At 40.3% G+C, this 22265-nt stretch overlaps 1 protein-coding gene across 3 annotated transcripts in view; it reads right to left on the minus strand.

Annotated features, from left to right (window-relative positions):
* Positions 1–316: 316 nt before the first annotated feature.
* UGGT1 (UDP-glucose glycoprotein glucosyltransferase 1) overlaps positions 317–22265 on the minus strand; it is an 89804-nt gene continuing 67855 nt past the window's right edge. For all 3 annotated transcript variants that reach the window (XM_019503714.1, XM_019503713.1, XM_019503712.1), the window contains 13 exons: positions 21353–21542; positions 18430–18588; positions 16290–16375; positions 15871–15955; positions 14289–14377; positions 13684–13788; positions 12735–12819; positions 8848–9030; positions 6550–6710; positions 5893–6007; positions 3144–3260; positions 2316–2484; positions 317–1322 (listed from right to left, as the gene is read on the minus strand). In XM_019503714.1, coding sequence (XP_019359259.1) covers positions 1297–1322; positions 2316–2484; positions 3144–3260; positions 5893–6007; positions 6550–6710; positions 8848–9030; positions 12735–12819; positions 13684–13788; positions 14289–14377; positions 15871–15955; positions 16290–16375; positions 18430–18588; positions 21353–21542 — 1570 coding nt within the window. In that variant the 3' untranslated portion in view covers positions 317–1296. The remainder of the gene's footprint in view (positions 1323–2315; positions 2485–3143; positions 3261–5892; positions 6008–6549; positions 6711–8847; positions 9031–12734; positions 12820–13683; positions 13789–14288; positions 14378–15870; positions 15956–16289; positions 16376–18429; positions 18589–21352; positions 21543–22265) is intronic.

The raw sequence follows: 22265 nt of genomic DNA on the forward strand, positions 1-22265 counted from the left end.
CAGAATGACTTCAGTTGCTTGTTTTAAAAATTTAGATGTATGAAAGAGGCTTTAGAAATGTACAGCTTAAGAATCCATGATAAGGTCACTAATCCTCATAAGAAGCAACTACTTGAAGCAAGATGTTTTCTGTTCTGTACACTTGAATGAAATAACACATAAAAGCAACTACAGTTTCCCACAAACAATATAAATTGGGACCATAGGGGGAAAAAATTTCAATCAAGAGGAATCAACTCATGTTCCATTGTGAGAACATTACAAGAGAATCTTTTTATAAAAGATCAAAGGAAAGAAATGGGGTGAGTGGGGGAACTAAAGCGTACCACCTACAAACTCCAAGGTTTTATTGATGTGACATACGTGTCTGAAGAAAAATAAAGTTACAAAATTTACATGATCAAAAGCTTCCACAGATTTTCATAAACATAAACATTCATGAATCAATGAACCGCACCAGTACCAATGCCCTACTGACTTTACAATTTTTTTTCAACTGTAAAAGTTGGGGAGGGAATAAGAGGGTCATGTATTAAACTGAGGGGAGAAGGCTGCCAAATTGGAAAAATAATCTCACTTTAGAAGTCTGATCCAATGTATTGCTTACTTTGTAAGCACATACATTTGGAAGGGATGATATATTTAAATGGTTGGTTAGCATTGCTTTGCAGTAAGCCAACCATTCAAAAGCAAGGAAAATAGATGTTCTCAGTCAAAATAATAAAACCACTGTTCTGTTACAGAATGAAATGTATAATGATCAAATCTGAGCAGAGCCTTGTACAAGATGATTCAATCTGAAAACTGCAGGTGCAATATAAGACCAGTTCAAGGCATGATTCCAGGCTTTAACCTAACCTGGAAAAATAAGCTCCATTTCAAAACTTTCCTTGAGGTAAGGACTCCTCTCTGTGCCGCTGTTCCCTGGGTATGCATTTTCCATGCGCTCTTGAGTACGATATCTGTGGTGAATAGAATCATGGCGACTAGTAGTGTTTATGGCAACAGCTAGATGAACAGATCTGCTGCTTTTTCAATGATATTCAGAGTTTTGTTAACTGAAATTCTGGACTCCTCTGCAGGCTCTTTCATTCACCCACAGGTACAAAAACAGTAACACTAATTCCAATAATCCAGATCCTATTTCAGATGCAGAAATCAACTCAAAAGCAAGTGATAAAAATGCACACATCATCCCATTCAATTATTCAGCAGTTTTGCAGACATACTGGAAAAAACTAGCATTTGATATAAAAATTGTCTATTAAATAGTCTAACTTCATGTTTCCCCATAGATCATAATTCCACATGTGCTGCTGGATCTGTAGAAAAGGAGGGAAAAAGAATGAAAGTCACCTATTTCCAGTTGTCATAACAAACCATCATTAGACTGACTGGAGTTTTTTAGAAATGGTGTGCACTTTGTTCTGTCAATTCATAACTTGCATTTTGAAAGGTAAAGCTTTTTCACAGTAATTCCTTTATAAACTAAGAGTGCATGAACTTTTGCCAAGCCTAGTGAGATGTGTATCAATAAATCCTACACAAGGTTTTTTTTTTTATATATCCAGTGCACCCTTGTGAAGCTGTTTTAAGAGCAGTGATTCCCAAATTTCAAAAACTGCTCACAGGTCTGTATTTCAGATTCAGGTCTTTAGTATTTTATAAATATTAGCTGTGTTAGTCATGTTTTATCACTATTCAAAATACATCTCAGCACCCGTCCCCCAATATCATTCAGCTGGGCTTCACAAGTAATGTACTTCATTTCTTCCCACCATTAAGGCCTTACTGAAAATGGTTTTGCTCTGCCTACACAGCCTTTAAACCATTGCCACCATTTAGTTTTCAACAACAAGTGCAGCTGTATCCGTATTATTCAGAATCCATTAAGGGAAACCATAATCTGCACTCAGTTAAGAATTTTCCCATACAGGAAGGATAGTACTGAGCTGCTTAAAAATCCACACTATGTTCACTTCACAGAGCAGTAGGTCACCTTACTGAGGCTGGATGCTGTTACGTATTTGCACCTAGAAAAATGTCAGGAAATAGGCCAAAAACCTCTGTTCCCTACAGCTGGCTTTCCACCGCCCCCACAAAAAACAGGTAAATCAACTCCCATCATATTTTTTTTTTACTTTCTGCCCATTACTCATTTATGTTATACTGGTTAAATGTGAGCTCTTTACCAGCAGCTGAGAAGAAAATGCCCAGGATATCACGATTCAAAAATTGTAGTCAGTGAGGGCAGAAAAATAGTACTATTTTTTTCCCTTTTAAAAGCCATTTTTATAAAGAAAGATAAAAGCTACCTTCTTTGCTTTGATGTTTTGTTTCACCTATTGTTTTAATTGTTCCAATTTCTTTCTCTTCCTGGAAACGACTGTAGAGCTGTTTAATTTCTAGATCATAGTCCTGCCACTCTGAGACAATACGCATTGCGGCCTGCAGCTTGGGCTCTTTGGTCATTGGGTTATTACACTGCAAAAGTAAAATAGGGTAAGCAGAAAGCAATAGATCTGTTCAGACACATGCATGCACATGTATGCAAATGCCCATCTCCACACACACACTTTGTCCAAATGTTTTCAAGCCCCAAATATTTCCTGGCTTCAAAAGAATAATGAATGTGGGGAATGCTTCCCAGTAAATGAATTCTACCACTGTCAAGGACTAATTCAGAGAAGTGTTGTCAGAGCAGGAGTACAGTTTAAAGTCCATTCCCAAACTTGTCCTAACTCTACTTTAGATAGCTCTGGAAAAAATTAAAGTAGGGAGGAAAGGATAGATTAGTGCTTGCATCTAAATCTACTCCTTAGTGAGGAGACTGACCGTCTGTATAAGGCAGTGGTCCTCAACCACTGCGAGCCTGCAGGCTACTAGTACCTTTCCTCACTCTTCCTGCCAACCTAAAGAAACAGACATCCATGCAATGCGAAATTTCCTGTAGCCCCAGACAATGTCAGAGGGTCTCGGGTAACAAGTTGCCCAGGGACCATGGGTTGGAGACCAATCTTCCAAGAGACTTGATTCACCCTTGTACCTGAGGGCCTTACCCCTCTGCTGAAATAAGAAAGTGCCAGCATCTCAGTTTTATCATAAAATGTTAACATATTGAACAAGAGTCACAGTGGCCTTACCAGATCAATGGTTTTTGCTCTCTTTTTTGATGTATCATCACACCATGTTTCACACCAAAGCCACTCTTGTGGGAGTGATTTAATTGGCACTTGATGGATCATGTTGTTGGGCAAATCCTGTTTGAAATAAAGATTTACTAGTGAGAGGGAAAAATCAGTTATCTAAAATTCTTAAAACTACACTATTGAGAAGTCATGTAACCTGTACAGCAAAATTTACAGAAAGAACAAAATCAGAGTGGATCTAACACTGGGGTGGGCAAAATATGGCTTGTGGGCAATTTACTTCAGCCTGCAGGCACCCACCAGTTAATTATATCCCTTCCCGCATCTTACTCCCATCCTCATGGGTGGAAAGACCCAGCCCAGCTTCTGGGCAGGGTTGTTGCTGGCACTGCTGCAGCTGCTGGGGCCCCTGCTTGGCTTCCCCCACGTCCAGCGGCTCCTTCTCGTCTCCGTGCTACAGCGCTCACTCTGGGCAGCAGGAAGAAAAGTGGTGGGGGCACAAGGGGGAAAGGAAGCTGCAGTGGGGTGGAAAATGTGAGGCTGGCACCTGCAGGAATGCAGAGCCCATGCCCTTGGAGTGGCAGGAACATGGAGCTTGGGTGGGCAGGGTGTGGGTGTGAGCGAGTGTGGCATTGTGAGGACCCTCCCCACACACACACACATTCATCACCATGGCGCACAGCCCCTGCCACCAGTGGCAGCAGCACCAGCAGATGGTGGGGCCTCCGGGTGCTCATGATTTGTACAGGTGCTGCCACACAGCAGCGCATGGCTCTGGCCAGAGCTGCATATGGGAGCAAGGAGTGCAGTGAGGCTGGCCCACCTCTATTATGCAGGGCTCCCTGAGGCATACGTGCAGCTCCTCACACTTGTGCATCACTGGGAGAAGCCTTGCACAATGGAGCTGGCTGCCTTCCCTGCTCCCTGCCGCCATGTGCAGCTTGTGGGACTCCCCACACTCCCCCACACACCATATACAAGACTAAGACTTTATTTTTGAGTTATTATGCAATTACCTCTATATACACTATGCAAACATAAATCATAAATATTTTTTGTAATAAAATTAAAAGATATAAAATTAAAAGTTATAGTAGGAGTTTGACTTTTAGTGTATGATTTAGTTTTTTTTCTGGTTCCAAGATAACAGCCCCCCTGCAAAAAGAGTACTTCCAGCGGGCAAGGGGAAGGACTTCCGGTGGGCTAGGGGAAGGACTTTTGGTGCCAATATGGTGACCGAGGCGGGGCACCTGTCAAGGGGAGGGGCTACCCTTGCAGCCCTCGACAGCTCACCAAAACTCATGAACCGGCCCTCCAGGGCCCATCCCTGGTTTAACATGAAGGAAATGCAAATTTGGAATTAATCCTCAAATAAAATCTATAAAAATTTGATTCTCTTAGAGAAAGCCAAAATTCCAGAGAGCTACATTTCTAAACAATTAAAACCAATTTCGAATAAACTTTCAGTTAATTTATCGAGTCAGGATACTTAGATTTAATTCCATTTGATATAGCAACAATGTGATTCCAGCTATCAAGACCTTTATAGCACCAGATTAGTTTGAATAGTTATGTTCTTAAGTGAGCTTAACAAAAGGTTCCCTCTTGGTACTTGTATATTTGTTTAGAGGACAGACTGATGATCATCTGGTAGTATTACAGCAGAGGTATTCTAGCCAACAGTCCAAACAATTAACTTATGAACAACATTATTTCAATACTGTATAAATTTTCCACTAACTTAATTAGGACATGGCATATACACAGAGACAAGTGCATTTCTCATTAGACCAAAATAATCTTTACCTATACTCACAGTAGACTAGACACCTCAAGACACTGGTAATGAGTTACTAAGATTTTTATCTCCACATTCCTGACTCCAATCTAGTCAATGTTTGCAAGTCGCCAAATGGATATAAAAGCCATTCATTGTCTTATGATGTATTTAAGAAAAACAAAGTAGTTGGAGGATACTTCTCAAGTGAAAGTTGTCCATTTCAAAGAAAACACCACAACACTTAGCACTGTCTTGCTGATCTGACTGGAAGGTCAAGGAGTGACTGTGTAAGCAAATTAATTCTCTATGCCTAGAGAGGAAACTTGCAGTAAGGAAGCTTCTGCAAGGCAACAGGCAGCAGCTTGAATTACTGCTGCCCCCATGTTGGGTGGGGGTTGTGTGTTAAATGGAGGGCATTACTAGGAAAACTAGAATACTGAACTTGCTCACACCACGGATTGTCTGCAGTGTAAACAATTCACAGGTGGCTAATACATAATGCCACCTTAAAGGCAGCTAAATTCCCCTTGAGCCTTGGTAGAAGTCTCCAAAAGATCAGAATGTTAATAATTTTAACATTCAGAATGAAAGGAATTCTGTGATTGTTCAAAATCTTATGTGCATCGCATACTGCAGCCTAATGGTAATGCTCACTGCCACTGAAAGGTGTCACTCTGCCCTATAGAGCCAATTAGAGGCATGGCATTGGGACAGACAAGGCATCAGGACAACACTGTTTCAGAACTGTGTATCCCAACCATGTTAAGCAGGGAAGAACTTAAAGAGGGGTGGGGAAGGGGGATTTCAATTTTGACGAAAGAAGTAGATTAAATCCTAATTTGATTTTTAGCCAGGAGAAAGGCCACATCCATGACATGCAACCTGAACAGGCATCAGGTATAAGAAGGATCCTCTTCATCTGAAAGCTGTTCAACTGCAGTGACTGAAAAATAACACACATACCTGATCAAGGTTGGAAAGGCTGTTAGGATCCTGACTGAGACCTTGATACTGTCCTCTAAGCCGGTCTCCAGCAGCGATCTTCCTGAACTTCTTCAGATCCACAACATAGAGTGCACTGAACACAAACAATATAGCCATTAATCACCTGAAACCACTCTGATGTACAAAATCCATATTTACTGTAGTCTAAGTTGGACCCTTATAGAAAAATTAGGTCACAGTGTATAAATCCAAAGATTCTCTAACAAACAGTCTTATAGCACTACTGTGTGAGTAACACTTCTTCCATTTCTTTAAAAAACTAACCCATACATCTTCTGATGAGATTTCTGGTAGCTAATAGCAGTTTAGCTACTTATCTGTGACAGCCACAGCATGTAAAACAGCCCTTAATGTCACTTGTCAAACAGGCACCCTCTGACTTTCCGAGGGTAACCTGATAGAACCTGGGAAAGATGAGGACTGTGAGCAAACCCTGTTATGTAAACACAAAGCAGATACCACTCTCACTAAGTGTACATACATGAACTTCAACCATTTATGGGAAACATTAAAATATAATCTGCAGGACTGTTAGCAGAGCATGTGGTTTTGTTTCTTGGTGGTGTTTTGTGACAACCCCTCCAATTTATGTGGTAAAACTGAATCCTTCAGTACCTGATGTGGTATTTTCTTCCAGCCAAGTGACTTGCCCAGTATCCTGACTTCCAGAACCTGTACCCATCCATCTCTTTACGGCTGTCACAGAAGGGAGTATATCCATAAGGTGCTCCATCCAAATTGAAATCTCTTAACTCTTTGAGGTCTGTGCGCACAATCTAAAGAAAAGTTATTTCTGCTTAGTATGTACACAGGCACATTTTGGAGACCTGGAGTACAGGTTAGTTTTGTTCAATGGTTATTGTGAAGGTCCTGGTCACAACCAAAGTTCAGTTAGGCAAAGGTCATTTAAAATTATAGTGATGTGGCAAAATAAAGTCCCTGCCCCAGGAAAATTAGAATAATATGTTACCATGATTCTTCATATAACACACAATGTCAAAAACTCTGCCAAATACACTCTTTTGGACTGGAGCTAGTAAAGTAGAATCTTGCCCACAAATAACTTAACAGAAGCTTGTTAGGCAGCTGGAGAACTGTAACCATTGCTCATCAAGCAGTCGAAAATCATCTTCATAGTTATATTGTGCTATATTCATCTCTTATCTCCATCTGTTGCCTCTTACACTTAGATAGGAAGCTCTTTAGGGATAAAGACTATCTCTGTTGCACTAGTACAGTGTCTGGACAATAGGGCTATGGCGATACTAATCATATGTATCAGCAAACTTTGGAGGAAACAAACTACACTGAAAAGAAAAGACTGAATCTTCTAGTGCAGGAGTCAGCAACCTACAGCCTACAGAGCCATTGGATCTGCCCACGGACATGGGGCTTCTCTTATGACATAGCAGAGAGAAGCAGCAGGAGCAGGGGCTTCTCTCACAGGGTAGGGGGAGATGCAATGGTAATAGGTATGTCCTAGCACCTGCGCATCGTTGACCTGAGCTGCTCAGTCATTCCAGCCCATGGTCTGAAAAGGTTGCCAACCACTAATCTAGTAAATATGAAAAAGGTCAATACTACACTCAACCCTAAGTGGTCCCTCAGGCTAGTGCAGTCAAGGCATGCCAGTTTCTGTAGCTGGCAGCACTCAAGGGAGTGATGTGACTAGCATTACATCCACCATCACCATCTCCCCAGTATGAATGACCAAATACCATCTACAGATACATCAACAGGGAGTAGCTTTCGTTAGGTCCAGAACAAAGCTCAAACCCATAGATCCAAAGCAAGGCATCATACCCACTCTGACACCGTGCCCCTTAGGCAGTGGATACAGAGCAGTAAAACAGCCAGTAAGGGCAGCAAAACTGGAAATGGATTTGGGGTAATACTCAAGAAAAAGTGTAGCTCACTGCACACCAGCTGCAGCAGAGGCACTGCAGTGCTCCCCCTCCACCCACTTGGGAGTCTTTGCCATGGCAGATGCAGCCCAGGAGCCACAGAAGCCAGGCTGCTCAGTAGTGTATAGAGGGGGACGGGTTGAGTGGAATGGCTCCCCCACCTTCCCACCCAGAATTTTTACCACGGGAGGTGCAGCGTCTTGCTCAGTGGGGGCAAGGGGGCAGCAACCAAGGCACCAGGGAAAGCCCCCAGGGAGCCCATGCTGTAAGGTCACTGCAGATAGTGTAAAACATGTAGTGCCCACTGTAGTATAGTACAGAACCTTAACCTTGGCCTTTCCCATATTTCAGGTGAAGGGCTCTGTGATTTTCATATAATTACACACAAGAAAGCCATTTATTGTACAGGCAGTCCTCAGACTTATGACACAATGGGTTCCTGAAAACTGTGTCTTAAGTTGAAACATTGCAACTTGGAACCAATTTTCTTGTAAGAAACAATGTTATAAATGGGGGATTGGTTCCTGAACCAAGGCCCAATATCCTATTTTCACCAAAAATACCCCAGAATTTTGTACTCAATCAACTATAGATGAGTAATATAGTTACATTAATGTATTTATATTGTAAATAGCAATCATATTGATTTGGAAGGACTTCTTTGAGGTGACTTTGCTGGACTTTTTGAAAGGCTCTTGGCTGGACTTTTTGAAACATTTGTGGCTGGAGTCTTCTCAGGAGTTTTTCTGCAGGTTCTTCTGGAGTCTTGTCTGCTTTCTTAAAGAAAGTGTCCAAGCAAGTTTGGACAGATGTTCTCCAGGGAGATGAGTGATGCAGCAAACTTGTTTGCTGGCATGGCACTGCGTCGGATCAAGTGTTGTAAAGTTGAAACTGATGTCATAAAGTTGAAACAGGGTGTCAATTTATAAACGTTGTAAGTCACGGACTGCCTGTACTTAAACTGACCTGGTAATTCCTGCCAATGCTGCTTAGCTTTTTGATAGCTTACCTGATCTGCATCCACAAACAAGAATTTATCTACAGCCAGTGGGAACAGTACATCCAGAAAAAGGATCTTATAGCCCCAGATAATGCGCTGCTTCTCTGTTTGCTGATGAAGCCATCGTGGCCATTTATACTGGACAAGTTCATACTGGAAACTGTAGTTCTCTGCCATGTATGGGATGAACTCCTGCAGGGGGAAAATTATGTCTTTACTGCATTTCTGGTTTTAACTACAGCAAAATAGCATGGAAGTAACAAAAAAAATTGGACAAAAGGAAATGTCCAAGAGACTTCAGAACTGTGTAAAACACAAATTACCAATTATTCTTTTATTTGTAATATTGTTTTTTTATGTTATATGATTCTACCACTACCTCATACTGGCTGCAAAATGTAATCTCAATTTGTGGCCATCACAGATCATACATAGAACTGTCAAACTGTACTTTTTAAGTCACCTAAACATCTTGGTTTAGCTTCATCTCAAAAGTTTAGCAATGATCTATTTTATAATAAATCTAATGTTGAAGAGACTGATTTACAAACACAGAACACTTGAGTTAAAGATGTGTAATTACAGGTGGAAAAGGCATTATTTCAGACTGTACAGAGAAGGTATAATGGGGAACATCAGAATAAAACTATGCAAGAGAAAAGGACAAGAGAAGTCAGGAAAAATTCCCAACAGTAATCTACACTTGGCTGTAAGAGTGTCCTCATCTGAACTGACAGAAGACTTAACAATTGAGACCTTTAAACTAGCTAGAAAAAAAAACTAGTAAGTATACCTAAGAGAACAATCCTGAACCACAAAGCTGAGACTTGATAACCTGAATTGTTTTACTCCCTCTATAAATCTTCTGAAAATTGCAATAAAGTACTCCAGGGACTGCCTTGTTTTAGAAACCTACACACTGGAAGCAAGTCATGTCTATCTTGATACTAAAGACCTCTAATAAAAGACAGGGCCCACTGACTTTGGTACACTAGTGTGCCCGAGGTGTGACACTAGCACCCTTATTTGAAAGGAAGGAGTAACAAGACACCTTAGTGACATTAAAAGTAATCTTAATTCCACAAAAATGTTGCTGCCTAGAACAAGATTACTTGCCCATTACATGTGTGGTAGGGCTGTGCGAAGCTTCAGTTGCCAATTCGATTTGGAGGAGATTCAGCCCGATTTGGCGGCTGAATCTCTGAATCCGAATTGAATCAGGAGACCCATTAATCTCCACAAAATGAATCGGAAGCCTCTGATTTGATTCGGATAGATTCAACAATTCGGCCATAGACACACCTTTGTATGTTTTTTTCTACATACCTCAAGGTACCTGGTGCAGCTCATAAACGCTGAGATGCTGGGGCAGATGGAATGTCCCATGGGAACATGGGGGGGGGGGGGGGGGGGGGGCTGCTGCCCGGTAGAACCCCAGAAGTACTTCCGGTCCACTTCCAGGTCTGCCATGAAGCACGTGGGGACCACCCCACCTCCCGGCTTGCCACCCCCATTCCTGGGTCTTGGGTGGCACCTGGGGTCCCTCCTACAGCCGATCGCTGAGCTGAGGGGGCGTGGGTCCCCCATGCGCTCGGCGGCAGACCCAGAAGTGGACTGGAATTATTTCCAGTCCTCTTTGGGGTCTGCTGCCAAGCATGCAGGGGAGCACCCCCTGAGCTCCTGTGCGACACTCCATCCACCCCACCACCTCACCATTCACGAGCTGCACCTGGTATTTTAAGGTGCATAGAAAAAACATATAAAGCTGTGTCTACGGCCAAATCACTGATTTTCTGAATCAGAATCGAATCTTCAGATTCAGCTGAATCGAATTGGGACAATGATCCAAATCAGCTGATCGAATCACTGTTCCCCGAATTGGGCTGAATCCGAATCGAATATTGCCCGCTTCACACACCCCATGGCACTGAACCTGAGCTGATGGAGAAGTAATTTGTTGCTAGCCTGAGGTAACTGCACATTACTTCCCCTCAAAGAGGGAACACAATGTGACCCTGTTTTCTAATTTGCTCATGTGGCACCACAGCTACATTCTTCCCCTTACTCAAATGAGATTACAGAATAACAATATACCGCTAAAATGAATCTTACTTTGTATTAATACAGGATATTTTCATTAAGGATGAGGATCATCAAACTCAGATTAGATCTCTGATTCTAACCATAGCTACTACCAGCAAAAATCAGACAAAAGGATTAAACAACCTAATAAACTTGTATGCATTGACATGCCTATGGCAAATGTTTCTTCCTAACACCAGAAACTTAGGCTGCTTACAGATGTTAAAAAAGAAAGCAACCCGTGCTTTACCAGAAGTAGCAGTATGTTAGTTTGACCCGGCTCCACAGCATCTGTATAGAGCAGGCACTTCAGTGGGGGTTTTTGGCACTTTTATCTACTGGTTTGTATTAACAGAAGCATCTCTTGTAAATCAATGGAAGTGATTCTTCTGCTCTATTCAGCACGTGATGAGGCCTCACTTTGAATACTGTGTCCAGTTTTTGGGGCCCCAGACTTCAAAAAAGATGTGGATGGATTAGAAAGAGTCTAGTGGAACATAACAAAAATACTTAAGAGCCCTTGTAAGCATACCTTATGAAGAAATGCTGAAAGATCTGGGGTTATTTAATCTGGAGAAGACTCAAGGGGGATTTGACAGCAATCTTCAAATAGCTGAAAGGAAGGTGATGAAGACAGCTTTTTCTCTGTGGTTGTAGGGGACAGGGACTAAGAGTGATGGCCTCAAAATGCAGCAGAGGAAATTTAGATAGAGATTAGGAAGAAATTTCTGAATGTGAGGCTTGTCAACCACTGAAACAAGATACCCAGAGAAGCTGTGAACTCTTCACACCTCGAATCTCAAGAGCAGGTTAGAAAGAAACTTGGCTGGGATGTTCCTGCCTTGAGCTGGGGGGCTGGACTACATGACCTTACGTAGTTTCTTCCAGACCTATTTTCCTACAGTGATATGAAGCATGGAAGTTGATGATATTTCACACACATTAATACTACCTTACACACAAAAATAAATGTATAATACTTTTTGACTCCTCCTAAAAAATATTTGCCTCAACTCAGATCCTGCTATCATGCATTAGCTACATATTGTGTAAAATAATATCCATTTCAGTTAATTTCCAATTAATGAATTTGCTGCCTTTTGATTTTGTTGAATGCCCCTTTTTCTTGTATTGATAGAGCTACATGGCAAATTGACCTCCTCTGCACCATTTGCATTATATGGATTCAATTACATTACTGTTCTCTCTAAAAGTTGATTATTCTCATTTCTAAAATATAGCAACCTTACTGTTTTAAGGGGTCCTCATATGGAACTCCTGTACTTTTTACCATTGGCATTGACTTCCTCTAGCTTTTTTATGCTAGCCTTTCTTTACTGCCTTTCACATGTTACCAGCTACAACTTCAAAAATATATTCTGTAAGTTTAAAAAATATTCTGTATAATAGCTATATTTTTCATGAACTTCAGTAGTGCACGTCACAGAAAAAGGAGCACAATTCTTGCTACCTTCACATAAATGCCACTAGTTCCATTATTTTATTATTCCAGCTCTGCACTATCCCCTCAAATACTAGCTATCAATATGAATCCATTATCAAATAAACCTTCACTTACCAAAACTTTCTGATCAGAAAAATAAGACTAATGACTCTTGATGCTTTGTCAAAAGAGAGGTATATCAAGAGGTTATGATGCACATATTTGCAAAATATGGCATTCACCTAACTGCCCAAAGAAAAGCTACTCAGCAAAATGAAGCAGAAAGATAATAAACAAGTAACTCTTAAAAACTGTTTGCTTTGCCTTGTGTCTTTAGTAAACTATGTGAAGTTTGTATTTAGTAACAAACCTTGAATGTAGGTGACAAGTAGTTCTTCAAGAACCAGAATTTTACTGGAGTCTTAGTATGTTTCAGGACCGATAACATCATTATGCTGTTAAAAGAAAAGAAAAAGCTTCAGTACTTAACAATCACTGTATATTAATACAAGATCAGTGTTAGCATTAGAACACTATTAAAGCCAACAAACAATGCAGAAAGCTTGTTATGGCAGTATAATGGCTAGGACACAAATTACTATTATCTAACATTATTATGCCAAATGCATAATATATATTATACCAAATTACTCATCTTTATGCATCTAAAAGAAAACATAAAGCTTTATGCTGATTTTTAATACACTGAAAAATTACATTTTTAAAAAATATACTTTAACCAATGAAAGAATGTGTATGAATATACAAACTGGATTGTATCTCAACAAACACAAGAACTGGATAGTGATTAAAAGCAATACTGTCTATGAAAAATAGGCCTATACCTGTATCAGCTATTAAGAGCAATCAATGGTACAAATAAAAAACTACAGATTGAATTTCTTGCTTTGAAAAAAATCAACCTTGTAGCTTTGTGGGAAGCCTGCATAATTGTTTTGAAGCAATGAGAATCCTAAGATAATGACAGAGTCACATCCTACTAACATCGATTAAACAATACTTGTCTTAACTCATTAGTTTAAGCTGGATGAACAAAAAATGTCACAGTATATTCAGTCAAAGCAAATGAAAACTGTAATGGGGGTTTTACTATTGGTTTTTACTTTCCTTACTACCATCCTTATTGATTAGTAAGGAACCTGTACTGAGTGGAACAGCCAGTATTCTCAACCACTCTGCATAAAACTAATCATGTAAGGCTAAAAAAAAAAAGGAAATTTGCTGGAGTCCCAGATGTCCCAACTACTTGTTTCCAGTATATAACAGTACATTTAAGAGACTACAGATTCTAGACTAACCGGAGGAATCTTTCATACAGGTGTCCTGAAGCCACAGAGAATATATTAATCACATCATCTTTCTCCTGCCTCACATCTTCATTCTTCTGCCCACCTGTGAATCCCCTAAAAATCAGGAAAAAATAAAAACCCAATTAGTAGAATATTGAGGCAGATCTACAAAGTGGTATAGAAAAGCTGAGTTTCTGAACCAAATCTCTCACTCTTTAGTTTGGTAGCAATTGTGGCACAATATGCAGAAAACCTGGGAGGGAAGGAATGTTTGGTATCACCTCCCTCCCCCAGTCCCTGATTTGAGAGTAGTCCTGTTCAAGTCGTCTTCAGTCAAACAAGACTAGCCCTTAAGATGTGCAACAATCAGAACTCCGAGACTGCCATGAAGAAGAAGAGCACACAGTTGCATGAAGATGGTCCTTTAGTTCCATTTGGGGAAGAAGTGTACTCCGAGGAATTACTGAATAGTTTTAAAGAAACGTTCATACCTAGCGTATTTATAACAGGATGGCTACAGAGTATTACTGCTTTAGCTTCACTATTAAACCGTTGGACCATCTTCTAGTTTTAGAAGACCTGCAAGATAGGACTGAATGGCAAACTTGTTTTACCATTTAAGAGATTCCCAAAATCCAGACTCATTCTCACTGGTTCCATCACTTAGTAAATCTTCATTCATCATGTCTAGCTTTTTCTGAACCTGAAACATAAAATGTTGTTTTAGCCAATGTATTAATACTTGAGAAACAACTGCAAGGTGCTTATATAGGCACAACAATACAGTTTCCACATATCAATTTGAATAAATGTCCATTTATATGCACACGAAAGAGAAGCCATACTGAAATAGTTTTCAGAAGTAAAAGTGCAACTAACATCTTCAAAATAATGTCAAAACTAGTTCCATCTTTAACAAGGAAACCAGAGAAAACATTAAGCAACAAGAACAGAGCACCAGCTGTATCACATCAGATACAGTGGGCAAAATGGGCCACATCCAAAAACAGGTGCCAATCAGTGGGACATTTTGGAATTCCTGGATTGCAAAACAAGGCCAAGGAGGAAGATAGGACAGGATGTGTGACAACCACTACAATCAATTAATTCAGTTCATTTGTAGCTACCCTGTCATCTGCTATCTGGCTGTAAAGAATGAGAGGCCATCGGGTATTATGTGAAGGTCTTTTTTTCTCACCAGTGATTATATTACATTATTGAGAGCAGACCGATAAGAATATGTGCATAATAACATGCATGTTACCCAATGCACAGAACTTACATATGTGTTCGTTAATTATTATTAGGTACATGGAGGGGAGCTATATTAAAGATACTGATTTTTTTTAGATTTTGCACATTCAATCATGCTTATAAAATTGTGAGCAAAATTGTGTTTCTAATCTGCATACAAATTACTGCAGCTGCATGTCAAATCCCCTATTCTGCATATATAGTCACTGGAGGCATAATGAAAATGCCTAAAGTTAAAGTACAGCTCTAATATCCTGAAAGCCTCAGATACTTGGGTTTTACACTTCATGCTTATGTTGCTAAAATATTCTTATAAATGGCATTCATGTTCATCCTTCTCTTTCTAATTTTAAAATTCACTTGATTTTCCTTCCTTTAAAAAAACCTGTTTTACAAATCATTAAACCATTTATTACAGTGTACAGCCTAAGGGACCACATAGGTGTCTCCTACGAAGGAGGTTAATACTTGTACATGTACCAGAACAGGTCTTGTGATGCAACAGATAGGCTATGGGACAAGGCTAAAATCCAGGTGAACTGGATTTTAGACTACACTCTGTCACTGGCCTGCCCTACAAACAAAACAAATCACTTCAACCCTCTCTTCCTGTTTTCCAGTGTGTGAAACAAGGGTAATATTTATAAATTGTCAAGGTGACTGATAAAAAGCACTGAAATTGATAGGAATCTGTGGGCTTTGGATTGAGTCCTGTAAGGCTCAAGTACACTGCTATCACAAACTGCTTAGTGACAGAACAGTGCCATCCAGAAATGCATCAGTGATTTTCTGATCTTTCTGCTCGCTCCATTGTGTGCATGGTGACCCTAATGCAGAGGTATAGAAGGAATGACAGTCCTAAAATAACCTTTTGTTCATGCCCAAATGCCTTAAACTGTCCTGCCATGTGAGAAGCTCCTGCACTGTTATTTTCATACTTACCTTCACTTTAATAATTTTGCTCTTGAAGTTGTTGAGAACAACAATTACTTCGTTAGCATCAGGTGGAGAATCCGTACCATCATGGCTGAAAATAAAAACAAGACACTTAGCTGTGCAATCAAAGCACAAGTGACATTTTATTTTGTGCTTCTTTTTCATGTACTCCCCAACCTACAAAAACCTCAAATATCAGGAAACAAATCTTCAAGAATGGGATATAATCTATCAAACATGTACATGTAGAAGTTCACATAATGGAATGTATTAGATTTCTTCTCAGAGAATGAATAATGTGTTTAATGAAATATGTAATTAGCTACTACTTGGTAAAGGAACTATCAGCTATCTATTCTGTTTGTTCACTTCAAAAAGTTCATAAGAAAACAAAAAAACAGAAAGTAGCTGTCATATTGCCTCACCTATAAATTCTATAGATGTCCTCAGACCTCCCTTTCCTGAGCTTCAGGACCCAGGCCCCAGGATTGGCTTTGAGCTGGAAGTAACCCTGTGAAAGGAAAGTAAAACTTCAGTGAACATTTTGTTTTGCTGCTGCTTCCTAGCTCTAACTTAATAATTCTTCTGTATTGTCACCCATATTAGATTCAATTACAGTTGCTCATAAGTCAGCTGGTTAAAACATCTTTAACCTTCAAAGCCCAGATAAGAACAGGAAGAACTGCTGATGGAATTTCTTATTTAAAAACAAACAATATCAATAGGTCTAGGAGAATTTCTTAAATGAATGAAACTTCTCAATTAGTCATTTTGCGGAGAGAATCCAAAAGCAGGCTTCTAGGCTGTGTTTCTGCAAAAGTAACCAGAATGTCTAACTTGGGGGCTTACCTCTACTGGATAAATGGTTTCAAACCACTACCTGCTAAATATCACAATGGTCACAATTTTTTATTTTCATGTCATTGCTATGCTGAGCAAATTGCCAACAAATAAGCACTGGAACAGACTTACAGGAAAAGCAAGAAGAATTAATATCCTATAAATGGTGTAACACAGGGGTTGGCAATGTTTTTGGGCAGAGTGCCACAAACACCCACAACCTTGACTTGCAAGATGTTGGCGTGCCAGGGGCGGATGGTGGGGGAGCTGTGAGGGGCCTGATCCTTGTTGTGGCAGTGCAGCCCTGGCCCCCGTCCCAAGGCTCAAGTGTCAAGCAAAATGCCTTTGCATGCTATGCTGTGGCATGCATACCAGGGGTTGCCTACCCCTGGTGTAACATATCTACCAGGCACAACTTTACAAAAAAATATAGTACACACACACATACATACATACTTATATATACATACATATACACACGTATAAACACAGGCTTCTGTATTTTTTGGAGCACACTTATTCACAACTTCAGAAACATTCTAGTTTTTGAACAACTGAATGTGTGTGCCTGTTCAACTGGTTAAAAATTACTAGTTTCTATTAAAGTACAAAGGTTGAGAGTGTGTACCAAAAAATGCATACGCATGTGTTTGTGCTCAAATAAGCTAATTAAAAAGTTGTAGCCATTAAGTACACCCCAATCTCATGGGCACAAAACTCAATACTAAGCTAAGAACAAAATTATGGACAACTGATAGTGAAGAAAGTAGGAATTATGCAAAAAAGAAAAAGGTGTTGTTCATAGTATTTAGATTAGAGGAGATACTATACCAGAAAAAATACCCAAGTAGAATGCTGAAGAGGCTCTCCCACATAGAAAGGGCAACACAAAAAAAATCAAATGGAATTTGTTTTTAAAATCAGTATTTAAAAATGCTGGCCGTGCAGTGCGTACTAAGCAAACAAATATCCAGAGAGAGCCTATGAATCTAATTTTGCAAAGTCATGGAGGTTTGTTAACCATGAGTGTTATGGGTGGCATCAAATACTTCTCAGCAGAAGGTTCAAGTTGTTCTTTTAACAACATGCAGAGCAAGACATTAGAAAAGTGTCAAATCAACAAAATCAATTTCACATCAACTCATACTCCACAAATAGCCGGTATAAAGAAGGCAACACCAGGAAGCAAACAGCAAGCACTCTGAACAAGCTGTGATGAAGAAGACGCACTAGGGAGAAACTCAAATGGTAAACAGGGTTACATGGACTTATGCTGATGTTGCTGTGGAGAGGGATCCAGTCTACACAAACTGGGCAACTGATTGACTTTCCACAAAAAAACATTTTGCTTATAATGATGCTCTTAAGCTGCTGCCCTACTTCCAAGAGTGTTCTGGATAATTTGGGATGTGGAGGGACTGAGTGCGTCTTACTAATGACCACAGTCAACCCAATCTACAAACAAGGCTCCTCCATTCACATGGTTAGGAATAAGGTATCTCCAACAAATCCAACCAGCATTAGACTCCAGGCATTCTCCCCCTACCTGGAACCAAACCATCAAAGTCCCTGGGACGTAAACAACATTCACATCTATTATTAACAAACTAAGAGAGATATCCTGGGGACTTGGGGCTAACAAGTAACTGTACTAACTGGATCTATATATATAACAAGTGACAGAAGGGAGACCATTTGTTGTCTGTATGAAAAAAGGACACGTACTAAGTTGGCCATGACAATTGTATCAACAACAACAGGTTTGGTTGAAGTTCCCAACGTGAACTGGAGTCCCCGAGGTGGCTGTCCAGTAGTGATATCATAACAGTGTCCTTCCAGAAGCAAATACTCCAATTCATATTCTGCAGCTACTATATTATCCACCTGCAAAGAAGAAAAAAAAAAAAACATTGCTGCATTTAGGAATGTCTCAAACAGATGTTTGCACTTGTGCTCCCTAGTGCTTAATTGCTCTCTGGAATATTTGTGGCATTTCCTCACAATTACGGTTTTGTTTCTAAAATTAGAGCATTTTTAATTTCTATTTTGGTGGGCTATTGATATTAAATTAGCCCCTAGAAAACCCCAAGAGAGACAACAGCCCCATTGAGAAAGGGACCTTATGGACCTACAGCAAGAGTCCTTGACCCAAACTGCTTACAGCCTGAACAGACAAAGGGTAGGGAAAAGGAAGCATTATAATTAGGGGTGTGCAAAATGGGCTGTATTCAATTCGGACTTGGCCCGAATTGGGGACAGCAATTAGATTTGTTGATTCAGATCACTGTCCCCGATTCGATTCAGCTGAATCCAAATCTGAAGATTCAATGCTGATTCGGAGAATCAGCGATTCAGCCATAGACACAGCTTTAAATATTTTTTCTACATACGTCTAGGTACCAGCACAGCTCGTTAATGCTGCTATGCTGGGGCAGATGGAGCAACCCACAGGAGTGCAGGGGGTCCCCCACATGCTTGGCAGTGAACCCAGAAATGCACTGGAAGTACTTCCAGTTCGCTTCCGGGTCTGCCACTGTGTGCAGGGCCCCCCCCACCCGATCAGCCACGGGGAGACCCCTGGTGCCCCCCCAGACATAGGAGGTACCAGTCGCTGGGGGGAGGAGAGGGGGGCAGTGTGTGCTTCCCGGCAGACCCAGAAGTGCTTCTGGTCCACTTCCAGGTGTGCTGCCGAGCGTGCTGGGGACCCCCCTGCACTCCTGTGGGATGCTCCATCTGCCCCAGCATAGAAGCGTTCACGAGCTGAGCTGGTACCTTGAGGTATGTAGAAAAAACATTTAAAGCTGTGTCTGTGTCCGAATCACTGAATCTTTCTGAATCAGTTTGGATTCGGAGATTCAGCCATCAAATCAGGCCGAATCTCCGCCAAATCAAATCAGGGACCAAAGCTCTGCACAGCCCTAATTATAATCTCCCTTTTCACAAATGGGGAATTTAGATAAAATGACCTTCCTGATGCCAAAGTCTGTGACAAAGTTTAAACCTGAATCTAGATCTATCAAGCTATGGTCTAGTCCAAGACTATTGTTCCCCAAGAATATAAAGCTGTATTAATTTTTGTTGTTATTGCCTCACCTACTGCCCACAGTGTGCTAGGTGGCTGTCTAAAATTAAAGACTGATATGACTGGCTGCAAATAATTCAGAACAGAAGTGCTGAGCAAAACTACCCCCCCAATGTACTTCAGTCTTAAACCCCTGCTACTCTGGGGGTCTGGACCTGCTCTTGAGGAGCTACCACTACGTTACTGTGAGACAGCCTGCTCAGATTGGTAGCATCAGTGAACTGCATTTCAGAGATGGCCCTACTCTACGTATCAGGCACTGAAATTTGCGCACGCACACATACACATAATGCTAGTATTATTGAGTAACCCAGGACTACAAAAGTCTTAGATTCAGATTCTTTTCCTCAGAATCTCTCTAAGTATCTAGGCACCACCAAAAAACCCCCCCCTCAGAAAATACATCTGGCAAACCTAAATTCAGAGGCCTAAAATGGTAGTGGTATCCCTTTAAATGCCCATTTATAATTTAACTATGGGCAATACAGGAATGGTAATACATATACACTCTCAGACTGTATGAACTGCTTCATAATTAGCATGGGATAAGCAATGCTAGTCTCTGCTACTGGTGTATCTATTGATCTGTACTCCATCTGACTTTGGCCTTTTCCAGATACATTAGAGGAAGAGAAAAATAAAGGGGGAGGGCTGCTACCAGACTACATATCTGCAGTCAGACTAATCCAGGCCAAAGGGGAGTTACCAACTGTTAGCTAGTGGTGCCCTCTTTGAAGTGAGTTTGGTGGTCTTGCTTCGGTTTGCAGTAGACAGAGGTCCACATGACAAGAGCCACCTCCACAGTCGGCACTATGTTTGTCAATCTCAGCACAAAAGCCAAGGACTGAAGGGTTCTGGAGACTGAACTACCCTCTCACCTCTAGAGGTGGTTCCTCCAGGTCAGGGTTGAGGCACATTGATGGGGAAGCTTGTACTGCCACTGCCCATGCCATACCTGTTCTGTGGATAAATAGAGGACTTCAGCCTCCAGGGCGCTCAATCTGGCATCTTTCACATACGCTAGATACACACAAAATTATTTTTAAAAAATAAACACAATCTAAAATGGTTCTAAAACCTGCAGTTGTTCCTACTCAGCTGTGCAATAGCTTATTCCAGGGAAAAAGAGAATTGCCCAGGATATCAGCCCGTGCCTTGAAGCAAAGAAGAGTTGTTTCATCTTGAGTTGTTTTAATGGTTTCCTAAGGCTATGGTAGGCAGCATGTACTACATAATAAACAATAAATGGGTCATGGTAAGCTGCTTGTAAGCATTTTGTTGTTTGATCATTGTAGACCAATTTATTAATTCCAGAGAATATCTCCAAGATGATCTATCAGAAAGCTGTTTTAATTAAGAACCCCCTCTTCTGGTTCACGGCTGCCTCTTGTCCATTTCTGTGAAATGCTGTACTCAGACATGAAACAGTTTCTCTGCACAACATGTCCTAAGCTTGGAAAAAAACATAGCACCCCTCCCTTCTGTGTACTTTATGACCAGGTAGTTTAAGGTTCCAAAATGCCTCCATGTTCCAGACAAGGAGTGAGTGGGGAGTAAGTATCTTACCTCCTCCAAGTAAATGTTATCAAGGTCATACGGAGTTCTGACAGACTCCACCATCCAGCTCTCAGGGGTATTTAGATTCAGAGTAAACAGCGGGGACTGAGGCATATCTAGGAATTTGGCAATTGGACCAGGAGCAAAGTTGTCATCTGCTGTGAAGGAAATCTCAGGCTCCAACACATAGCGATAAAAGCTGAAATTCCAAACAGAAAGATACTGGAATGATTTACTGCCATATTTTGTAAGTCATTAACTCTCATTGACAAGTCATTTTTCTATAACAAGTTTCAAGAAGTTGGCAGTCCACTACTGGATTTTTACTTATAGGATCTTTGCCAAAGGAATCACACTTAACCCAGTGATGTTTGTAAATCAAAAGCATCTCTCAAAGTCTCCACCACTTTACCAGATATATCATTTTATTTTAGGAGACTCTTCTTAAAACTTAATAGCTATAATAGTTTAATTAGAACGTGGAAGAATTTTTTCATTTAAATAATTTAACTAAAAAATGTTTTTTGTCAAAATCAAAATGCTTAAAAATGTTGTAATGACTGACAAATTCCCATAGAAAAATACTTAAAACTTAAAAATTCTGTTGGAAAATGGGTATATTTTTGTATTTTCAAAAGTTTGAAAATAACTCTTTCTGAATTTTACTTAATTAAATTCTATTTTTGTTTCCATATTTCTTGACACATTATGTTATATAATGCACTATGAATAGATCAAAATCACACATTACAATAGCTGTCTTTTATTTTTTAAATCAGAATGAAAACAAGATTCAAGTTGTTTTCCACAAGGTGGAAATTTCAACTTTCAACCAGTTTTAATCTTTATATAGAAGCATCAACTAAACCACTGTGATAAAGACAATTGTTCCAGAGTCTGAAATATGCAACAGCAGAGGCAG

This window comes from Gavialis gangeticus, unplaced genomic scaffold, assembly GCF_001723915.1.
Source record: "Gavialis gangeticus isolate Ggan-Ray unplaced genomic scaffold, GavGan_comp1, whole genome shotgun sequence".
NCBI lineage: Eukaryota > Metazoa > Chordata > Crocodylia > Gavialidae > Gavialis > Gavialis gangeticus.